We start from the raw sequence: 15,973 nt of genomic DNA on the forward strand, positions 1-15,973 counted from the left end.
ACACCAAGCCTCTTCTTGAGAGCCTTATCATCGTGGAAATTTCCCAGGCTTGCAGCAGCATCTTTAGTGTTCTTAGTGTAGAATTTAGGTGTCGAACTGACTTGGTTTTATTAACTTATGAACTTTGGTATAAATACAAGAGACCCCTTTAAACAGGATAAGGCTAAACTCCTAAAAATATACAACTCGTCCTTTTCACAAGGAGATTGGGACTTATCACAAACAATACGGACTTATCCCGTAATACTTTGTCTTTTGTCATGGACTTCTTCTATGCCTTGACGCTGTAGAGGAAACTGAAGCTGAAGATGGAGATGTTACGGTACGGTTCTCTACATAAACAAGGATCAAAAAGAGGATTTTAGTATACAATTAATGCCTTAACAAATTTAGTGAAGCAATCAATCCTAATACAGAAGCATACATATCACTTAAGAATCTATCAATCACCTTCCACATTTAGATTCAAATTAAAAGAAGAGAAAGAAGCAAGACAGATACCTTATTCCTGGACTCGAACACCTAAAATATCAACACCAGTGATGCCAGAAACAAGCAAAACATACATTAATAGATAAGTCAAAATCCAGTCAAGTAAAAAAAGAAAGAGGAGGACAAACCACATGTCGATCCTTGTGCATCAGAGGAGCCCAGACTTAGCAGCCTTGTGCAAAATGTAAAACGAGCATTGAGATGAAAGACAAAGAGAGAGAGAGAGAGAGAGTTAAAAAAAAAAGAAGGGAATTACCCATTCAATGCACCACCTGAGAGCACACAAAATGAAAAAGTCTTTTTATCGGTCAAGTCTTGGCCTTGCTTCAACAGCTTGTAGCTATCAACCATGGAGAGACCACGATTGAGGTTCCCTGCAGAAAAATGAAAAAACAGAACACACAAGTATTTGATGTGAGTTGATTAAGTTTGGATAAAATGTCTGAGAGAGGCTCCTCTCACCGCCGTGTACATTGTTGTCAAGCATCTGCAAAGAGATGCACCAAATCAGCAGAAACGAAATGATCAAAGATTCTGATTCAAATTAAAAAATGAAAGTGATTCGAGGGAATATACTCATTCAAGCCAATGGCAGGAGTCGTGAGTGAATTCAAATGAAGATCTTGAAGCAGGTCAGAACAATACTCGTTTCCCTGCAGTTAGTGATACAATAACCATATGAAGAAACACATATTACAAGAGAGGAACGCGAGACCACATTTGGGTATCAAAATGGTTTGTTAAGAATGTCACTTATGACTTACCTTTTCACACGTTTCTGATGATTGGTTTTCTGGCCAAAGTGCAATATAGCTCCAACAAAAAACATTATTTTCAAGCATACCAGGTCGGTAGAGCTCTGCATTTGAAGCTTATCTGAATTGCTGAGAAAGATCGTTGTCCCTGGTTACATAGATCTATATCGTTGTCACTTATGACTTACCTTTTCACACGTTTCTGATGATTGGTTTTCTGGCCAAAGTGCAATATAGCTCCAACAAAAAACATTATTTTCAAGCATACCAGGTCGGTAGAGCTCTGCATTTGAAGCTTATCTGAATTGCTGAGAAAGATCGTTGTCCCTGGTTACATAGATCAGATAACCAATCTATTATCATCAAACACGAGACAAGCCCCCTCAAAGTGTATACCCTGAAATAATGAAAACAAATGGTTGTATCAAGTCAACACACTTAGAACGGGAAGAATGAGGACTTGATATATTCAAAATGTAGGATCTCTAACCAAGTAATTATAACTATAAAGAAAGATCAGTTATCAGTACCTCATATGGATCAAGAAATGAGGTTTCTCAAAGCAATCCAGTCATACCTCTCATCTTGCATCTTGAAGAAAAAAGGCACAAAAATCTGAAGTAAATCAGCAATTACATAACATAGAGAAACATAAACTGGTAAGAAAAGTGTTTGAAACTGTGACCTGAGCTATAATGTCAAACAAAGCAGCAGACACAATCTCCCTGTATGGTTCTAGCTTCATACGCAAACCATTCACTTTCACAATGTTTCTTTCTTCTCTTCAAACCCTCACACACATTAATCTCGATGCTCTGCATCAAATTACTAAAGGGAAAGAGGATCGCAAACCTGAATAATAAAACCACATGTCCAGCCAGCCATGTGCATCAGAGGAGCTCAAACTTAAGCATACCACCCAAAAAAAAGTCATCGAATGATCATGTGAATGTGAATACATCTAAGAGAATCTAAAAAAACACAATAAGACACAGGAGAAATCATACGTAAACCATTCACTTCTACAATGTTTTTTCTTCTCTTCAAACCCTCCAATACATTAATCTCGGTGTCTCGATGGTCTGCATCAAAGAAACAGAGATATGTAATTTGACTTGAACATAAAAAGATCAAACAAGGATCATCAAACGCTAAAGATATGTGCACGTTGAAAGATACAGAGAAAAAAGGGGAAAGAGAAAGAGGAACGCAATACCTGAATGATTAAACAACATCAGAGGAGCTTAGGCTTTTTTTTTTGTAAAAAAAGACATTGAATGATCATATGAATGTGGAAACTGAACAAATCATACCTCACAATAGCAAATCTCATAAAGTCATTAGAAGATGTAGCAATTAGAAGACACGAACCAAGACGAGGAGATAAGATTCAAAGAGCAATCCCACAGTGCATGGACCACCACCACGATCTGCATCAGAGAGAGAAGATATATTTTGTTAGCTTTATATACAACAACCAAAAAAAAAGTAGTATTAAGAACTGTAGGAATTAAAAATGCAAAGATAAAACCTACCAAACAAAAGAGAAGACGCACGCTTGACAACGACACAATCAAACGAGCAAATCACTGATCAATCGTAATATAAAATCCTCCGGAAACCTAAAATCAACAAAAAAAAAAAAAAACAAAGTGAAAATTAATATGAGAGAGAGCAAAGTTGAGTCAAATAAATCAATCATTGAAGGCGTGTCTGATTTTAGACAGTGGTTGGGCGAGAATAAATCGCAATGGAGAAAGTCACCTGCATATAGCACAAACACAAGTAAGTGAGCATTTATTGAACTACAAGGCAACGCCAAAAGAAAACCCAATTCGCCAAAATAACATGAAAACCTGAAAAACTCATCAAAAAGAAAATTAGCAGTGGTAACTATGGTTGTAATATGGAAGAGATGAGTTTTAGAGCAAGGAACCTGTGAGAACGCTTGAAGACAATATAGCATGGATTAGTAATACGTGATGATTTGATCATGGTTTGCTTCCAAAAGACCTGCAAAAACGAAGACAGAAACATTAAGGAACAAAACAAAACAAGAAAAGAAGTAAAAAGACGTGGTGTTAAGAGGAAGAACAAAACCCTAGAAGACGTTAGCAGAGAAGAAGAAGCGTGTCCATCAAAGCCATTACTCTCATAGTCTCATCTATAAGAGAGAAGCATCCAAAACCTGAAACAACATAACAACAAGTTAATAGCATGTGTTAGAAACCAAACCCTAGAAAAGAAACAACAGAAAACAGAGACTGAGTGTTAGAAGAAGAAGAAGAAGAAGAAGTGTTAGGAGTAAGAACGAAACCCCTGAAGACGTTACAACACCATGGCCATACCCTGGAAAAATCTGCAAGACAAATGTTTATTTAAAGTTTCCTGGCAACATTCATAATGCAAAGCTTTTAGTCATTAACTATACAATGGTTTAAGTTATGGCCTGCCGTGATTAGCATGCAATACAAATTACAAACGGTCTATTTCTCTCAGCTTTCATTTCAGAACATGTAAGCTTTTCAAAAGGCTGAACTGAATTTGGTTTACCTTGCCATTGTTTAACGTTTTCCAGACATAATCTTTTAGCTGTTCCTTTGATATACTTTCTCCATATTCCTCGAAAACTCATTTGATCCACAGAAAAACTTTCTGTAGCAAGACCATGCAAAAACAAAAAATAAACAGACTAAGATTTCAAAATATTTAGCTGAACATCATAAATTTAGCAGTTTATAAGAGTCATTCTTCGAACTCTCACTTGTAGTTTCAAACAATAGAAGATTCATTTAGGAGATAAATAAGAGGGGTTACCTGATTAGCCAAGCCATGGAGTGTCTCAGCAAAACCATTTAATCCAGCTGCAAATGAAAGATATGGATCCGAAAGTGCACTCCCAACCTTCATGTAAAAACATCATAAGCCAAAAACAGAACCATCAGACATGTCTATAAAAGAAACAGTTGGAGTAGAAACTAAGAGTGTTACACTATCATGTATCAAGACCAAAAAAAAAATGCACTTGATGGCAAGATCATGTAGCAATACATACCAGGTGACCAGCGTGAGCACTAACACTTCCACCTTCATGATCACTAAAACAACAACAGCAACAAAAAAAACCTTGATCATGCGGAGATGGTAAAAGAAAAGAAAATCATAAAACACATGTTGAAACAGAGAAACTAGAAAAAACCTATGGATGGTGACATAAAGCCTCATGATCTCTTTTATCCGAGGACTATCATATTTCCGCATGTGTGAATAATCCAAAGAATCATCTGACGGAATGATGCTACCATCCTTGTACATCCTGCAATGTAAATTCAAGAACAGTAACTATTCTAACAAGTCCCGAAGGACATAAAAATTTACCTCAAATAAACATATGAAGCTACAACAGGGACACGAGCAATCAAGTTTAGGCATCATCATAGGTTGGCTCCCAGAATCAAGGAGGAGAAACTCAGTTCTTATGATTGACTGCTACTACAAGGCAATCAAGAAATCAAATGGAAATACGTAAAGTACGTACTTTGACTTATGAACATCACCCTTCCCATATGCCTTCTGACACTCACTTTGAACCTGAAAAACAATTCAACAGAATAATATCATTAAGAGAATAAATAAACATGGACCAATCCCACCTGAAGGGCCATAACACCGCTAGCAAATAGAGTCATTGGATGAGCTGTGAAAGGCAGATAATCAATAGCTTTGTAAACATAATCTGCAATGTAAAGTTAGGCATAAGCAAGAGCTAAGTTACCATCAACGAGACTCCTCGAAGATAGATCTTCAAACCTGTTTCAAAAGAAAAAAACCCATCAATCAAAAAAAATACAAAGAAAAGGATTTAGAGTGATCACTTAAACAAATGAAAAAAAGGATGTTATACTACTGTTGCCTGTTGGGTCATAATGCAATATGCATCATCATCTTCAAACGTGCGAAGAAAATAAACCCTTATATAGATATCGTCAATCTAAAGAAGCAATCCCACACAAACATCTTAATAAATTGTTAGCAAAAAAAAAAGAGAAAACTTTATGAAGCAAATCCAACTCACTCTGTGACAAAGAAGACGTAATTGATTGATTAGGGGAAGACCATAACTGTCTTCTTGAAACCATCCACGTACGAGACTCGAAAACACCTGTTAAAACCCATCAAATCAGAAGAAAGAAAATACAAACTTTAAATCAGGACACAAAGAAAACAAAACTAAATACACTATTGTTGCCTGTTGGGTCATAATACATCATCGTCATCATCATCTATCTTCAAACCTGCGAAGAAAATAAACCCTTATATAGATATCGTCAATCTAGAGAAGCAACAACAAGACCAAAGTTTCAGTCTTTATCCCACTACTATTGCCTGTTGGGTCATAATACATCATCGTCATCACCATCTTCAAACCTGCGAAGAAAATAAAACCTTATATAGGTATCGTCAATCTAAAAAAGCAACAGCGAGACCAAAGTTTCAGTCTTTATCCCACACACACACATCTGGCATCTAATTAAATTGTTATATAAAAAAAAAGAGGAAACTTTATAAGCAAATCCGACTCACTCTGTGACAAGGAAGATGTAATTGATTGATTAGGGGAAGACCATCAATGTCTTCTTCAAACCATCTACGGACGAGACTCGAAAACACCTGTTGAAACCATCAAATCAGAAAAAGATACAAACTTTAAATCTGGACACAAATTTAAAAAAAAAAAAGTAAAATCAAATCGAAGAAGAAGAAAAAAAACCTCTGCTTTGTTCATATACGTCTCGCCCTTACTAACACGGCTCTCTCTATCTCTCTCTTCTCTGGTCTCGTCGCCCTTAAAACTCTATCTTTGCCTCTCTCTCTCTCTCTCTCTCACAAAATTACTTATCTCGACGAAGGAAGAGTGGATTCTCCCTTCTTTGATCTCGTCGCCGCCATTAGAGAACTCTCTTTCTCTCTCTCTTTCTCTATTTCTCTCTCTCTCTCGGAAAAAGAGCGTCTCTGAGTGTGGAAGCAGAAACGTCTTCAGATTATTTATTTAGAGAAGGATCCAAAGCCATTGGATGATGCATTTAGGATTTTACATCCAACGGTCGAAACTTATTAGCCGTTTTTTTTTTTCTGTCAACCTTATTAGCCGTTAATTAGGAGAAGGAAATTAATGATAGATTTGGGAATATCTATCATTAATGCACAATCCACACCGCTTTTTTTTTTTCAAGTTTTTTCCTTTTTATTTTATTTTTCAGTTAAATGTTAAAAACAAAAACAAAAGAAAACTGTTTTTTTCCTTCTAAAACCATACTTTGACAAATAAGTAAATTATGATTAATGGACATTGATCTGAGACACAAATTTTTTTTGTAAACAAGAAAAGTTTGCTTTAGATTGGATGTGAGTGAACATCTAAATAAAGGCCCCTAAATAAATTACAGAAACAAGAAAAAGGAAAAGGTTGGGTTGTGTTGACGACGTGGACAATCGACGTTGAGTAATTTATTATCTTCAATAAATCGGAGCTACAAACATATTTCGATCGAGCAGTCAAATCGTTGATGTACAACAGTTGCTTCATAAAAATAGCAAAGTTCAACATGAGAATAAAAGTCTTGTTAAAGTAAGAGATTTTACGGGAAAAGCTTCTCTTATTCCATTGACATAATATAGTATATATAGGGATACATCTTGGTGTACAAGTAATAGATTAAGGTTAATGGACCTCTAATGGGCATACATTAAATCATTCATAACAAGTCTCTATTAATTCAATTTTTATGCGAAAGCTTCCCAATAAATATAATAGACAGACAACAGCATCTCACAGCTTCCTCATGAGTAGAAAGAGCCTCTGGTCAAGTTCAAAGTGAGAAATGTGAGCCGGATCTCCCTGTAGCAACATCAGCAGCCTGCCGAACGAAACATATAGCTCTCTGGAAACATGCACATAATTTCAAGAAAGAAACCAAAACATGATGGTTAGCTGATCTGTAAGTTAAACTGGATCTATTTGGGAAAGGACTGATTAAAAACGTTCGTTTTATGTTGGTCAGATGTATATGGGATTCTTACGCTTTTGGAGTTTTGCCGTCACGCTCAGAGATCTTGTAAAGCTTCCCGTGCATAATGTATTCATACTTATCCGCAAGTGTTTTCTTTTCTCCCTGTAATAGAGCGAGATGGAAACTAAATCAGATGAACAAACATTCTTGGTTTTCAAAGATTCAAGACACTAAAGTCTTGCTCAAGTTTATTTATGGGTTTATGGGTTTATGGGTGGGCGAAAAGAGTGTTTATGGGTTTTTTTATGTTGGTCAGTTTATTTACATATATGATCCCTATAGTTTTGAATTTCTTTTAGATATTCCCTGTATATTTTGCGTCTTACGTAAGCTGCCTGTAGTTTTATTTATTATAATTGGGTCCTTTTAATAGAGATGAGCTGCTTTATAGTATAACGTCAACAACAACAAAAATCTACAATTTCGCCATATCTATAGGTCAATCTTGTTGTAGTTTCGGACAAATATCAAAAGTCAAATAACTGTAAAATCTAGACGGAATTTAAATAAGCTAGAGTGTATACTAATCTCAATACATGACTCTTTATTCATTACAAGAGAACTACAACATAGCATAATACAGAATTTCATTTTTTCAAGAGTCGCTTTGGGTGCAATTTAGTGTTTGTTAACTATAATGAGAAAACTTAATAATTGTAGATATATAACTATTTTACTGTGTAATTAAACAAAAGCCCGTATAGCTCAGTGGTAGAGCGTCAGTCTTGTAAACTGAAGGTCCGTAGTTCGATCCTGCGTGTGGGCACTTTTTAATCTATTGCTTTATTATGTATTGGCTCAATTTTGCTATAATTTGTTTTTTTTTTTTTAATTCATAACACATGGGATGATTAAAGTGAGTTTGAACATATATCATTTGACCGGGGTATTAATAAATTATTATTTATCTTTGAAAAATCTTCTTTTGTATAATTATACTCAAAAGACTTCACATAGTTGGGACAGTATCACATAGTGGCTCACCACTCCAAAGTTCAAAGGATTTGGTCTTTTGCCGGCTGTTTGGGTAAGTTAAGTTAAAAATATTTAGAACTATGATAAATTATAATAGTACCTTGGTTCGAAATTGATGTTTACTTGTTTAGGATCTTTGTTTGTTCGGCTATGAAAAACGTTTGTAAATTTAATTATTTTGACTATTTAATGATAAATATGAATTAACTAAAAATACAATTTTATGGAACCGATCAACTTTTTTTACAAGACTTCGATGGGTACCAATGCCACAAGTCTCCTTTAAAAGAAGCAACATTTCCTCTCAACCAACAATAAGACAAAGCTTTCTCTATCTCTCTCCTATTTTAGTCCGTATTTACATGTTATTACCTCGAGCTTTTGGCTAAGATTTTTCACCAATTCTCTTGAGTCTTGAACATTCTCCTTAGTTTCTGAAACTACCCTCATCGGGTCTCCAAGAGGCCAAGAAAGGACCTCTTTCTCGGCTTCTCGGAGTCTCATCATTCTCTTTTTTTTTATTCACATTTTCTTCCTCCACACGCAACCTCCGAAGAAAAACCCCTAAATTTTATTTTAAAAAACAAATGGATTCCACGGAGATAAAACGTGTGTTCCAAATGTTCGACAAGGACGGAGACGGATAGATCACTACAAAGGAGCTCAGCGAGTCATTAAAGAACCTCGGGATCATGATACCCGAAAGCGAGCTAACGCAGATTATCCAAAAGATCGATGTCAATGGTGACGGTTGTGTTGACATCGAAGAGTTTGGAGAGCTCTACAAGACGATAATGGTGGGAGACGAGGACGAGGTAGGAGAAGAAGATATGAAGGAAGCGTTCAACGTGTTCGACCGAAACGGAGACGGGTTTATCACGGTGGAAGAATTGAAAGCGGTTCTATCTTCCTTGGGACTCAAGCAAGGCAAGACCTTGGAGGAATGTAGGAAGATGATAATGCAAGTGGACGTTGACGGTGATGGTAGGGTTAATTACATGGAGTTTAGACAAATGATGAAAAAGGGTCGCTTTTTTAGCTCAGTGAGCTGATATTAACTTTTCATTTTTTCATTTTTTTTAACTTTCATTTGGTTTTAATTTTTGTTAATTTATTTGATCATTGCGGTCTGAAAGGAATCATAAACGAAATATATAACCATTTAGAACTTGCAAGAGAACCTTGTAAAAATATTGTAGATGCGTCTGTTTATAATGTGATGAGTGATGATGAAACCTTCTTCAACATTGATTTTGTTTATATTAAGAAAAAACGTAATATGATGTTTTATATGAGATTCTTAATTCGTAATAGGATTCTAGTCTGAACATTCACAGGGCATTCGTAAAGTTCTGAAACTAAAGCAATGTTGACATTACCATGTTTGTACACTTTCTTATTATCATATCGCCATCATGTTTTGTTTTCCTCGGGCAAAAACGTTAACAAAGTAAATTTTATTTTTATTTAATTTAAAGAGAGGGGAATACTCAGACAGCCAAGGGTTGTTTCTTCAAATTCTGGGTGAAGAGCCCAGATCTGAAACTCTAGTCCACGAAATATTCGTTTCATCACCATATCCCCCCTCTCTTTACAAAGAGATTTATTGAACTTACTTATTCACCATTACTTGGTCCATAATTTCATGTTTTGGTCAAAATTAAAATACTACATAGTAAATGATATAGATGAAAAAAAGGCCTCAGTAAGAATCCATATAGCTTCATAGAAATTACAGTTTCTGCCAAGGGGTTCTCCCTGAAAACAGGGTCTCAGCTCCACTGCACCTCGTCAATTGGATTATATCCTCATCGGCAACCAATTTGAAATAAAACAAAGGTTTCAATCAATCAATCTACAGTCGTTTAAATTGGCTTTACAATTGCATAGAATTGTGTAATTTAGATCACTAAACATATTTTCAGACCAAAACAATCACCAAACAAACAAACAAAAACAAGATACAGAAAAACAAAAGCCTCAGTAAGAATCCATAAATCTTCATAGAAATTGCAGTTTCTGCCAAGGGGTTCTCCCTGAAAACAGGGTCTCAGCTCCACTGCACCTCGTTAAACAGATTATATCCTCATCGGCAACCAAATAAAAAACATAAAGAGCTCAGATTTTATATACAGCTTCTTCTATCAAGAATTTTCTGAAGCAGAACTGGCGTAAAGCTGTTAGATTTAATCATCAGTGCTCTCTCTCCTCAAAACCAAACAAACACAAATCAATACAAAAACTTTGATTTAGAGGCTCATATTAAGAAATTCAACCATTGTTTACCGTATATACTTCATAGACCAAAATCTCAGAAGCGCGGATAATTTTGTAATCATAGCCCCCAAAATAACAACTAATAAACGAATCAAAATTATATATATATATAGACATTGCTTTGACACAGTTAAGCCGGATTCAAAAAGACAAGACAGAACTGCAACACGAATGACATCAATCTAGCAGGAGCTTTGGGGCTTATGTCTTCATGTAATTATATTACTCAGAGTAGCCCGGGGGCTCCTGCGAAATCGTAATTATATTAATATCAATAAACCTAGATCTAAGTAAATAAAAAAACACTGAAGAACCCTAATTTATAAATCGATCGTCTTGAGTCTGATGTTGTGAATGATTTGATTAGGTTTCAACGCGGCTGTTGTTATATAGAGGTTTCGTTTTCAAAACCCTTAGCCCTAAAACGCCGTTTACGAAAAGTCGAAAGTACCCCCCGCTAATTGACTTTCCTTTCCGTTGCTGTCGGTTTAATGTTAAAAGTATTTGGGCTTTGTATATAAGCCCATATTCAGATTTGAATAGCCCGAAAGGTTCGTTTAATTAAATGTCGGAACTATCCCCCGCTAATTTGATTGGTCTTATTCGTAATCGGTACAATGTAAACCGGGCTTGGTTATACAGTACGTATATAACTTTGAAACCCTAATTAATACCTCGAACGCTCTTTCGCCGGCGACGAAATTATGGCGACAACCACCGATCATGTCACTCTTGCATTCCTCGCTCCAAGGGTTTAACTCATTTTTCTCTTTTTTTTCCGATTTGGATTTTTTCCTTTGATTAAATGAATAATGATTAGATCAATGTTTGCAACATGTTACTAAATACTGTGTGTTTGTACTTTTGTGGTCACAAATTTTATAAAGCAGGGTTGATCAGAGAGTGCATATCTAAAGAGATACATGAAACAACCAAGAGTCGTCTGTTTCCCCAACTTTGGTTCATTCCCAAATTCAAGTTTGACAAGAATCTCCGGTTTGCAAAGAAAGATTGCCGTTCCTCTTCTATGTGATAATAATCTATTGACAATATTGAAGAACTTTGAATCATCATCATCATCATCATCATCATTATTCAACAATATATTTGTTCATGACGGGAGACTAACAAAGCATGTGAGTACTGTGAGACGACTGAGAGCATCTAAAGATGAAAACTCCATCCCAGCTGGAGCAGCAAACGAATTTCTAAAGAGGCTTTTTATGGTATATCGTGGCTTGATGTCCATCTTAAGTCACTTGTCGACTTCTACCAAAATTATGGGAATGATTCTGCTCGAAAGCGAATTCTCCCCATTGGTTCGACTCAATGAGCTGTCAAATATGCTTTATATGATGTTGTTGGGGTTTAGCTTCACATGGAGCCTTGTTCACAGTTTATTTTGCATAATAGCAGGAAGCTATCGTCTGGTTCGCTTAATCATTGCCAGTGCCACGTTCAATTGGCCGGGTTCGAGAACGTGGCTCCACTGCTTATTCATTCTTTTGAAAGAACTATTTGTTTTTTATTGTAAGCTAAAAATTTGCGAATTGTGGTTGTTCACTATTATTTATATCGATGACGTACTTCTTCGTGGTTTGAAAAAGTAAAATTTATAAGAGATTTCGGATTTTTTAAATATATATATATGTCCAATCTATTGATTATTCTTAATAATACACTATTTGGTTCAGGAAAAAAAAAATTTTAAAAAGAAAATTTCCTTAATTATTACCGATATCTTTAATGGGAAACAAATATTTTTTTTAAAAAGACAGAACATATCAAATAATATAATATGCCATCTTGTCAAAGTTTCTTGCACATGAAGATACGAAACCTATTGGCGAAATTATGCAGGGTTTGGCGGCGACCACTGACCGTGGCACTCTTACATATCTAGCTTCCAGGTTCTTTTTTTACTCTCTCTCTCTCTCTCTCTCTCTTTTTTAATCACCCTGCCTTTTCGTTTTCGTTTTCGTTGATTTTGATTTCATGCACGACTTATTCATATGATTCTTCGATCACTACGGATATATATTTCTATATGTTGATTCTCACCCTTTGAAGAAAAACTTTTAATCGTCTATTCAATAGGAATTCGAACTCAATTGTCGCATATTGGCTACCAAAACCATGTGGTTTCGATTTATTCCTAATACAGGGAATGACCTTAATTGACCTCGGGAACTCTATTTTACCTAGAATATATTTCCTCTTTGCTATTTGTATCATGTGATTCTCTGTTATATCCAGATTATTTTTGGTTTTCATTTTAAATTCTTGAAAATTTTGTAGAGTCCTCTTAAATAAATATATAGTGTTTCACATACACAGATTGATAGGTCCATGTATTTGTGTGGTCATAATATATAATTTCATAAAGCAGGGGTCAGAGCCCATATCTAAAGAAATACGTGAAACCTACAAGAGTTTATTTCTCCAACTTTGGTCCATTCCCCAAATTAATCTCAAGTCGTCCACAAAGACAGATTGTTCCTCTTTTAGGTATGCTATGTTATCATATTACTGATGAATCTTGATTTTAAAAACTTGTATAACTCTTCACCTTGAAAACTAATTAATTCCCCAAATCTACAGCAAATGCGCATGTGGACTTTGCATCATCATCCAACCAGCTCTTTGGTCATGGTTTGCCACCGTTGGCTGATCTTGGTACGAGAAGAAACCTGAGACCAAGAAAGCCTGTGGCTGTGAAAGCATATTATAAAGATGAGAACATTTCAAGATTCAGATTACCAAAATCCGAAGAGAGACCTGAATGGTTCTGGATGATCATGGCTTGTGTACCTTATTTGATATCCCTCAAAATGTCTGAAATAGGTTTCTACATGAAACCTTTCCTTCAGCAGCACGGCGGCGCCATTGGAGAAACGGTCATAAACTTGCTCCCAGGAGCAGCTCAAAACTTGCAACACAAGTTCTTCGTGGTGTATTGCGTCTTAGGGTTCGCGTGGGTGGTGAAGAACAGAAACTTGCCTCACTACTTTAGGTATCACATGATTATGGGAATTCTTGTGGAATCAGCAATGCAGATCATATGGCGCACGAGCGAGTTCTTCCCGTTGATCAACTTCAATGGACGGTTGGCCATACATTACCATATGGTGATGGGGTTTAGCTTCCTTTGTGTTCTTCTTGAGTGCTTACGATGCGCATTGGCTGGAACCTATGCTCAGATTCCAATCCTTAGCGATGCTGCTTACATCCACACGCGGTTGAATTTGGCAGATTGGCCCGAGCCTTTGAGATTTCTCAAGCATAAACCAAGACGTTCTACTACTTGATAGTAGATAACTATATTACTTCTAGACATTTTCACGTTTGGTTTTATTATTGTTTCATATAGTGACCCTCTCTAATTTTAAGCCTCTTCGTTAAAAACAGGCCTAGTTTTGAGATAAATGGGCTTTTATTGAAAGCCCAATAAGGTGGAGTATTTCACTTAAACCGACCTAAATAAAAAAATAGCCACCTTTGTCAGAATCAGGTGGCTTCATATTTCTTGCACGTAAAGTTTACTCTCTACTCCTCGCCAATTTTGTTTTTTCTGATTTTTGATTTTTTTTTTTTAAATATCGAAACCCTAAAGCTCCGAAGGTTCTCGCCGGAGAAAAAAAAAATATGCAGGGTTTTGCGGCTACTACCACCAACCGTGGCTCTCTCACCTTCCTCGCTCCCAGGTGGCTTAATTAATCAACTCATGATTTCGTTCGATCTCTCTGCGTTTTTTTTGGTTCTTCTCCCTTCTCCGATTTTGGAGTTCCTCATTCCTTTGATGAGTTGTATTGCATCGGTTGATTCTAATAGAGTATTCGATTTGCTATGATCTTTTACATGTTTAATTTTCGCTGTGCACTGTTTGAATCGTTAATTCCAATGAAAATTCGAAATTAGTTTGTCTACGATTTCGATTAGTTTTGCTGGTGGAGGAATTTGGGATTGGGGTTTAGAATGTTAAAGTTTGAATTTTTCTGTGTCTTTGTTTCTTGCATATGCCCTTCTTGGATGCCCTCACGTAGATTTGATGTTGTGCTTACCTTTTCGTGATCATCATGATGTCTTAATCAGGAACCATAGTCCAATTTTGAAGAATGTTGTGAATCCAAGGGTGATCTTCCCCAACGTCGATTCATCTGCAAAGTTAAGATTTTCAGCAAGCTCAGTTTCACAGAGATGTCCCCGAGAGATTGCTCCTCTTAAAGGTATTAATTTGGATTCAAGTTAAGTCTTTTTCATCATGTATGAATATGATGAGCTCCTCTTACAGAACCCACCAGACATGGTAACTTAACTTGTCATGTACCATGGCTTTGAGACTTGAGATCTAATTGCTGTGCTCTTTGTGATTCAACTGATCCCGAATGTTAATTTCCTGCAGCAACTGCATCTGTGGACTTTGGAGCAGGAGCAGCAACATCATCCAACCAGCTGTTTGCTCATGGCTTGCCATCATTAGCTCCTGGTTTGAGAAGACACAGGAGACCAATAGAGCCTGCAAGAGTGGCCAAAGATGATTTCTTTAAAATCAAACTGCCTAGAATTGCAGAGAGACCTGAATGGTGGTGGAGGACATTGGCTTGTGTTCCTTATTTGATATCCCTCCAAATATCTGATGTTGGGTTTTACCTCCAACCGTTTCTTGAAAAGTATGACACAATTGGAGACATGATATATTTCATCCCGGGAGCTATAAACAGATGGCCGACCTGGTTCTTTATGGTCTACTGCTACTTGGGTTATATGTGGGTGGTGAAGAACAAAGAGCTGCCTCATTACTTGAGGTTTCACATGATGATGGGTATGCTTCTTGAAACAGCTATTCAGGTTATATGGTGCACGAGTAATTTCTTCCCGCTGATTCATTTCAAAGGAAAGTTTGGGATGTATTATTGGATGGTCGTCGGATTCACCTACATATGTCTGCTTCTTGAATGCATACGGTGCGCTCTTGCTGGTGTCTATGCTCAGATTCCTTTCATGACCGATGCTGCTTCCATTCACACACTCTTCAACTTGGGAGGTTTCCAGAGACCACTCAGGTGAGAAAGGTGAAAAGCTGGTCCATTTGGTGTTACATACTTGGAATAGAAACGAGTCTTATTCTTTTTCTCCATAAAAAGGTTTTTGTGTCTTACCGAGTCAGTCTTATGTGAAATCATTTAGCTTAGTGTCAGTGTCCATGTGTAAAACAGAACTCTCTTACGAGAGTAGCTTGAATCAATGATTTTACAGCAGAATAATCTTGTGGTCGGACTTGTCCGTGATTTTAATGTATGTCTAGTTTGGTTAATCTAGAAATCTTCTTAGTTAAAAGTTACAAGAAAGCTGGAATATGCAGATGCAAATTCAGCTCTATCTTAATGAAATTACAGGTTTGGT

The 15,973-nt window shown here is 36.4% G+C and overlaps 2 protein-coding genes, 1 long non-coding RNA gene, 5 other non-coding genes and 3 pseudogenes across 10 annotated transcripts; 5 read left to right on the forward strand and 6 right to left on the reverse strand.

Annotated features, from left to right (window-relative positions):
• Window positions 1-83: 83 nt before the first annotated feature.
• On the reverse strand, window positions 84-6,268 carry LOC147948121 (citrate synthase 5, mitochondrial-like; annotated as a pseudogene). The gene is made up of 24 exons (XR_015566115.1): window positions 6,019-6,268; window positions 5,832-5,918; window positions 5,497-5,675; window positions 5,323-5,409; window positions 5,023-5,057; window positions 4,786-4,838; window positions 4,447-4,563; window positions 4,303-4,345; window positions 4,065-4,151; window positions 3,801-3,902; window positions 3,565-3,606; window positions 3,348-3,435; window positions 3,184-3,260; window positions 3,012-3,103; window positions 2,783-2,869; window positions 1,933-2,677; window positions 1,778-1,838; window positions 1,257-1,644; window positions 1,069-1,145; window positions 955-979; window positions 749-866; window positions 621-664; window positions 502-522; window positions 84-332 (listed from the first exon to the last, which is right to left on the reverse strand). The product of XR_015566115.1 is annotated as a citrate synthase 5, mitochondrial-like (transcript).
• Window positions 6,269-6,941: 673 nt separating this feature from the next.
• LOC147948122 (uncharacterized) lies at window positions 6,942-7,474 on the reverse strand. The gene is made up of 2 exons (XR_015573495.1): window positions 7,329-7,474; window positions 6,942-7,189 (listed from the first exon to the last, which is right to left on the reverse strand). It is a non-coding gene; the product is annotated as an uncharacterized LOC147948122 (long non-coding RNA).
• A 538-nt stretch (window positions 7,475-8,012) lies between these two features.
• On the forward strand, window positions 8,013-8,084 carry TRNAT-UGU (transfer RNA threonine (anticodon UGU)). Its single transcript has one exon. It is a non-coding gene; the product is annotated as a tRNA-Thr (tRNA).
• A 581-nt stretch (window positions 8,085-8,665) lies between these two features.
• On the forward strand, window positions 8,666-9,540 carry LOC104715193 (calmodulin-like protein 6 pseudogene; annotated as a pseudogene). The gene has a single exon (XR_015575410.1). The product of XR_015575410.1 is annotated as a calmodulin-like protein 6 pseudogene (transcript).
• Window positions 9,541-9,775: 235 nt separating this feature from the next.
• Window positions 9,776-9,877, reverse strand: LOC147948123 (small nucleolar RNA Z157/R69/R10). The gene has a single exon (XR_015586385.1). It is a non-coding gene; the product is annotated as a small nucleolar RNA Z157/R69/R10 (small nucleolar RNA).
• Window positions 9,878-10,404: 527 nt separating this feature from the next.
• LOC147948124 (small nucleolar RNA Z223) lies at window positions 10,405-10,498 on the reverse strand. The gene has a single exon (XR_015585864.1). It is a non-coding gene; the product is annotated as a small nucleolar RNA Z223 (small nucleolar RNA).
• Window positions 10,499-10,546: 48 nt separating this feature from the next.
• Window positions 10,547-10,637, reverse strand: LOC147948125 (small nucleolar RNA U36a). The gene has a single exon (XR_015586455.1). It is a non-coding gene; the product is annotated as a small nucleolar RNA U36a (small nucleolar RNA).
• Window positions 10,638-10,675: 38 nt separating this feature from the next.
• Window positions 10,676-10,822, reverse strand: LOC147948126 (small nucleolar RNA snoR134). Its single transcript, XR_015586429.1, has one exon. It is a non-coding gene; the product is annotated as a small nucleolar RNA snoR134 (small nucleolar RNA).
• A 313-nt stretch (window positions 10,823-11,135) lies between these two features.
• Window positions 11,136-12,180, forward strand: LOC147948127 (uncharacterized). Its single transcript, XM_087493229.1, has 2 exons — window positions 11,136-11,211; window positions 11,471-12,180. The coding sequence occupies exons 1-2, from the start codon at window positions 11,136-11,138 to the stop codon at window positions 12,178-12,180; spliced, it is 786 nt and encodes a 261-aa protein (XP_087349355.1).
• A 244-nt stretch (window positions 12,181-12,424) lies between these two features.
• On the forward strand, window positions 12,425-13,878 carry LOC104747334 (protein TIC 20-IV, chloroplastic pseudogene; annotated as a pseudogene).
• A 182-nt stretch (window positions 13,879-14,060) lies between these two features.
• On the forward strand, window positions 14,061-15,884 carry LOC104715196 (protein TIC 20-IV, chloroplastic). The gene is made up of 3 exons (XM_010432631.3): window positions 14,061-14,274; window positions 14,663-14,796; window positions 14,973-15,884. Exons 1-3 carry the CDS (start codon window positions 14,216-14,218, stop codon window positions 15,635-15,637), a joined length of 858 nt encoding a protein of 285 aa, XP_010430933.2. The 5' UTR covers window positions 14,061-14,215; the 3' UTR covers window positions 15,638-15,884.
• The last annotated feature ends 89 nt before the right edge of the window (window positions 15,885-15,973 follow it).

Source organism: Camelina sativa, chromosome 2, assembly GCF_030686135.1.
Source record: "Camelina sativa cultivar CO46 ecotype springtype chromosome 2, ASM3068613v1".
NCBI lineage: Eukaryota > Viridiplantae > Streptophyta > Magnoliopsida > Brassicales > Brassicaceae > Camelina > Camelina sativa.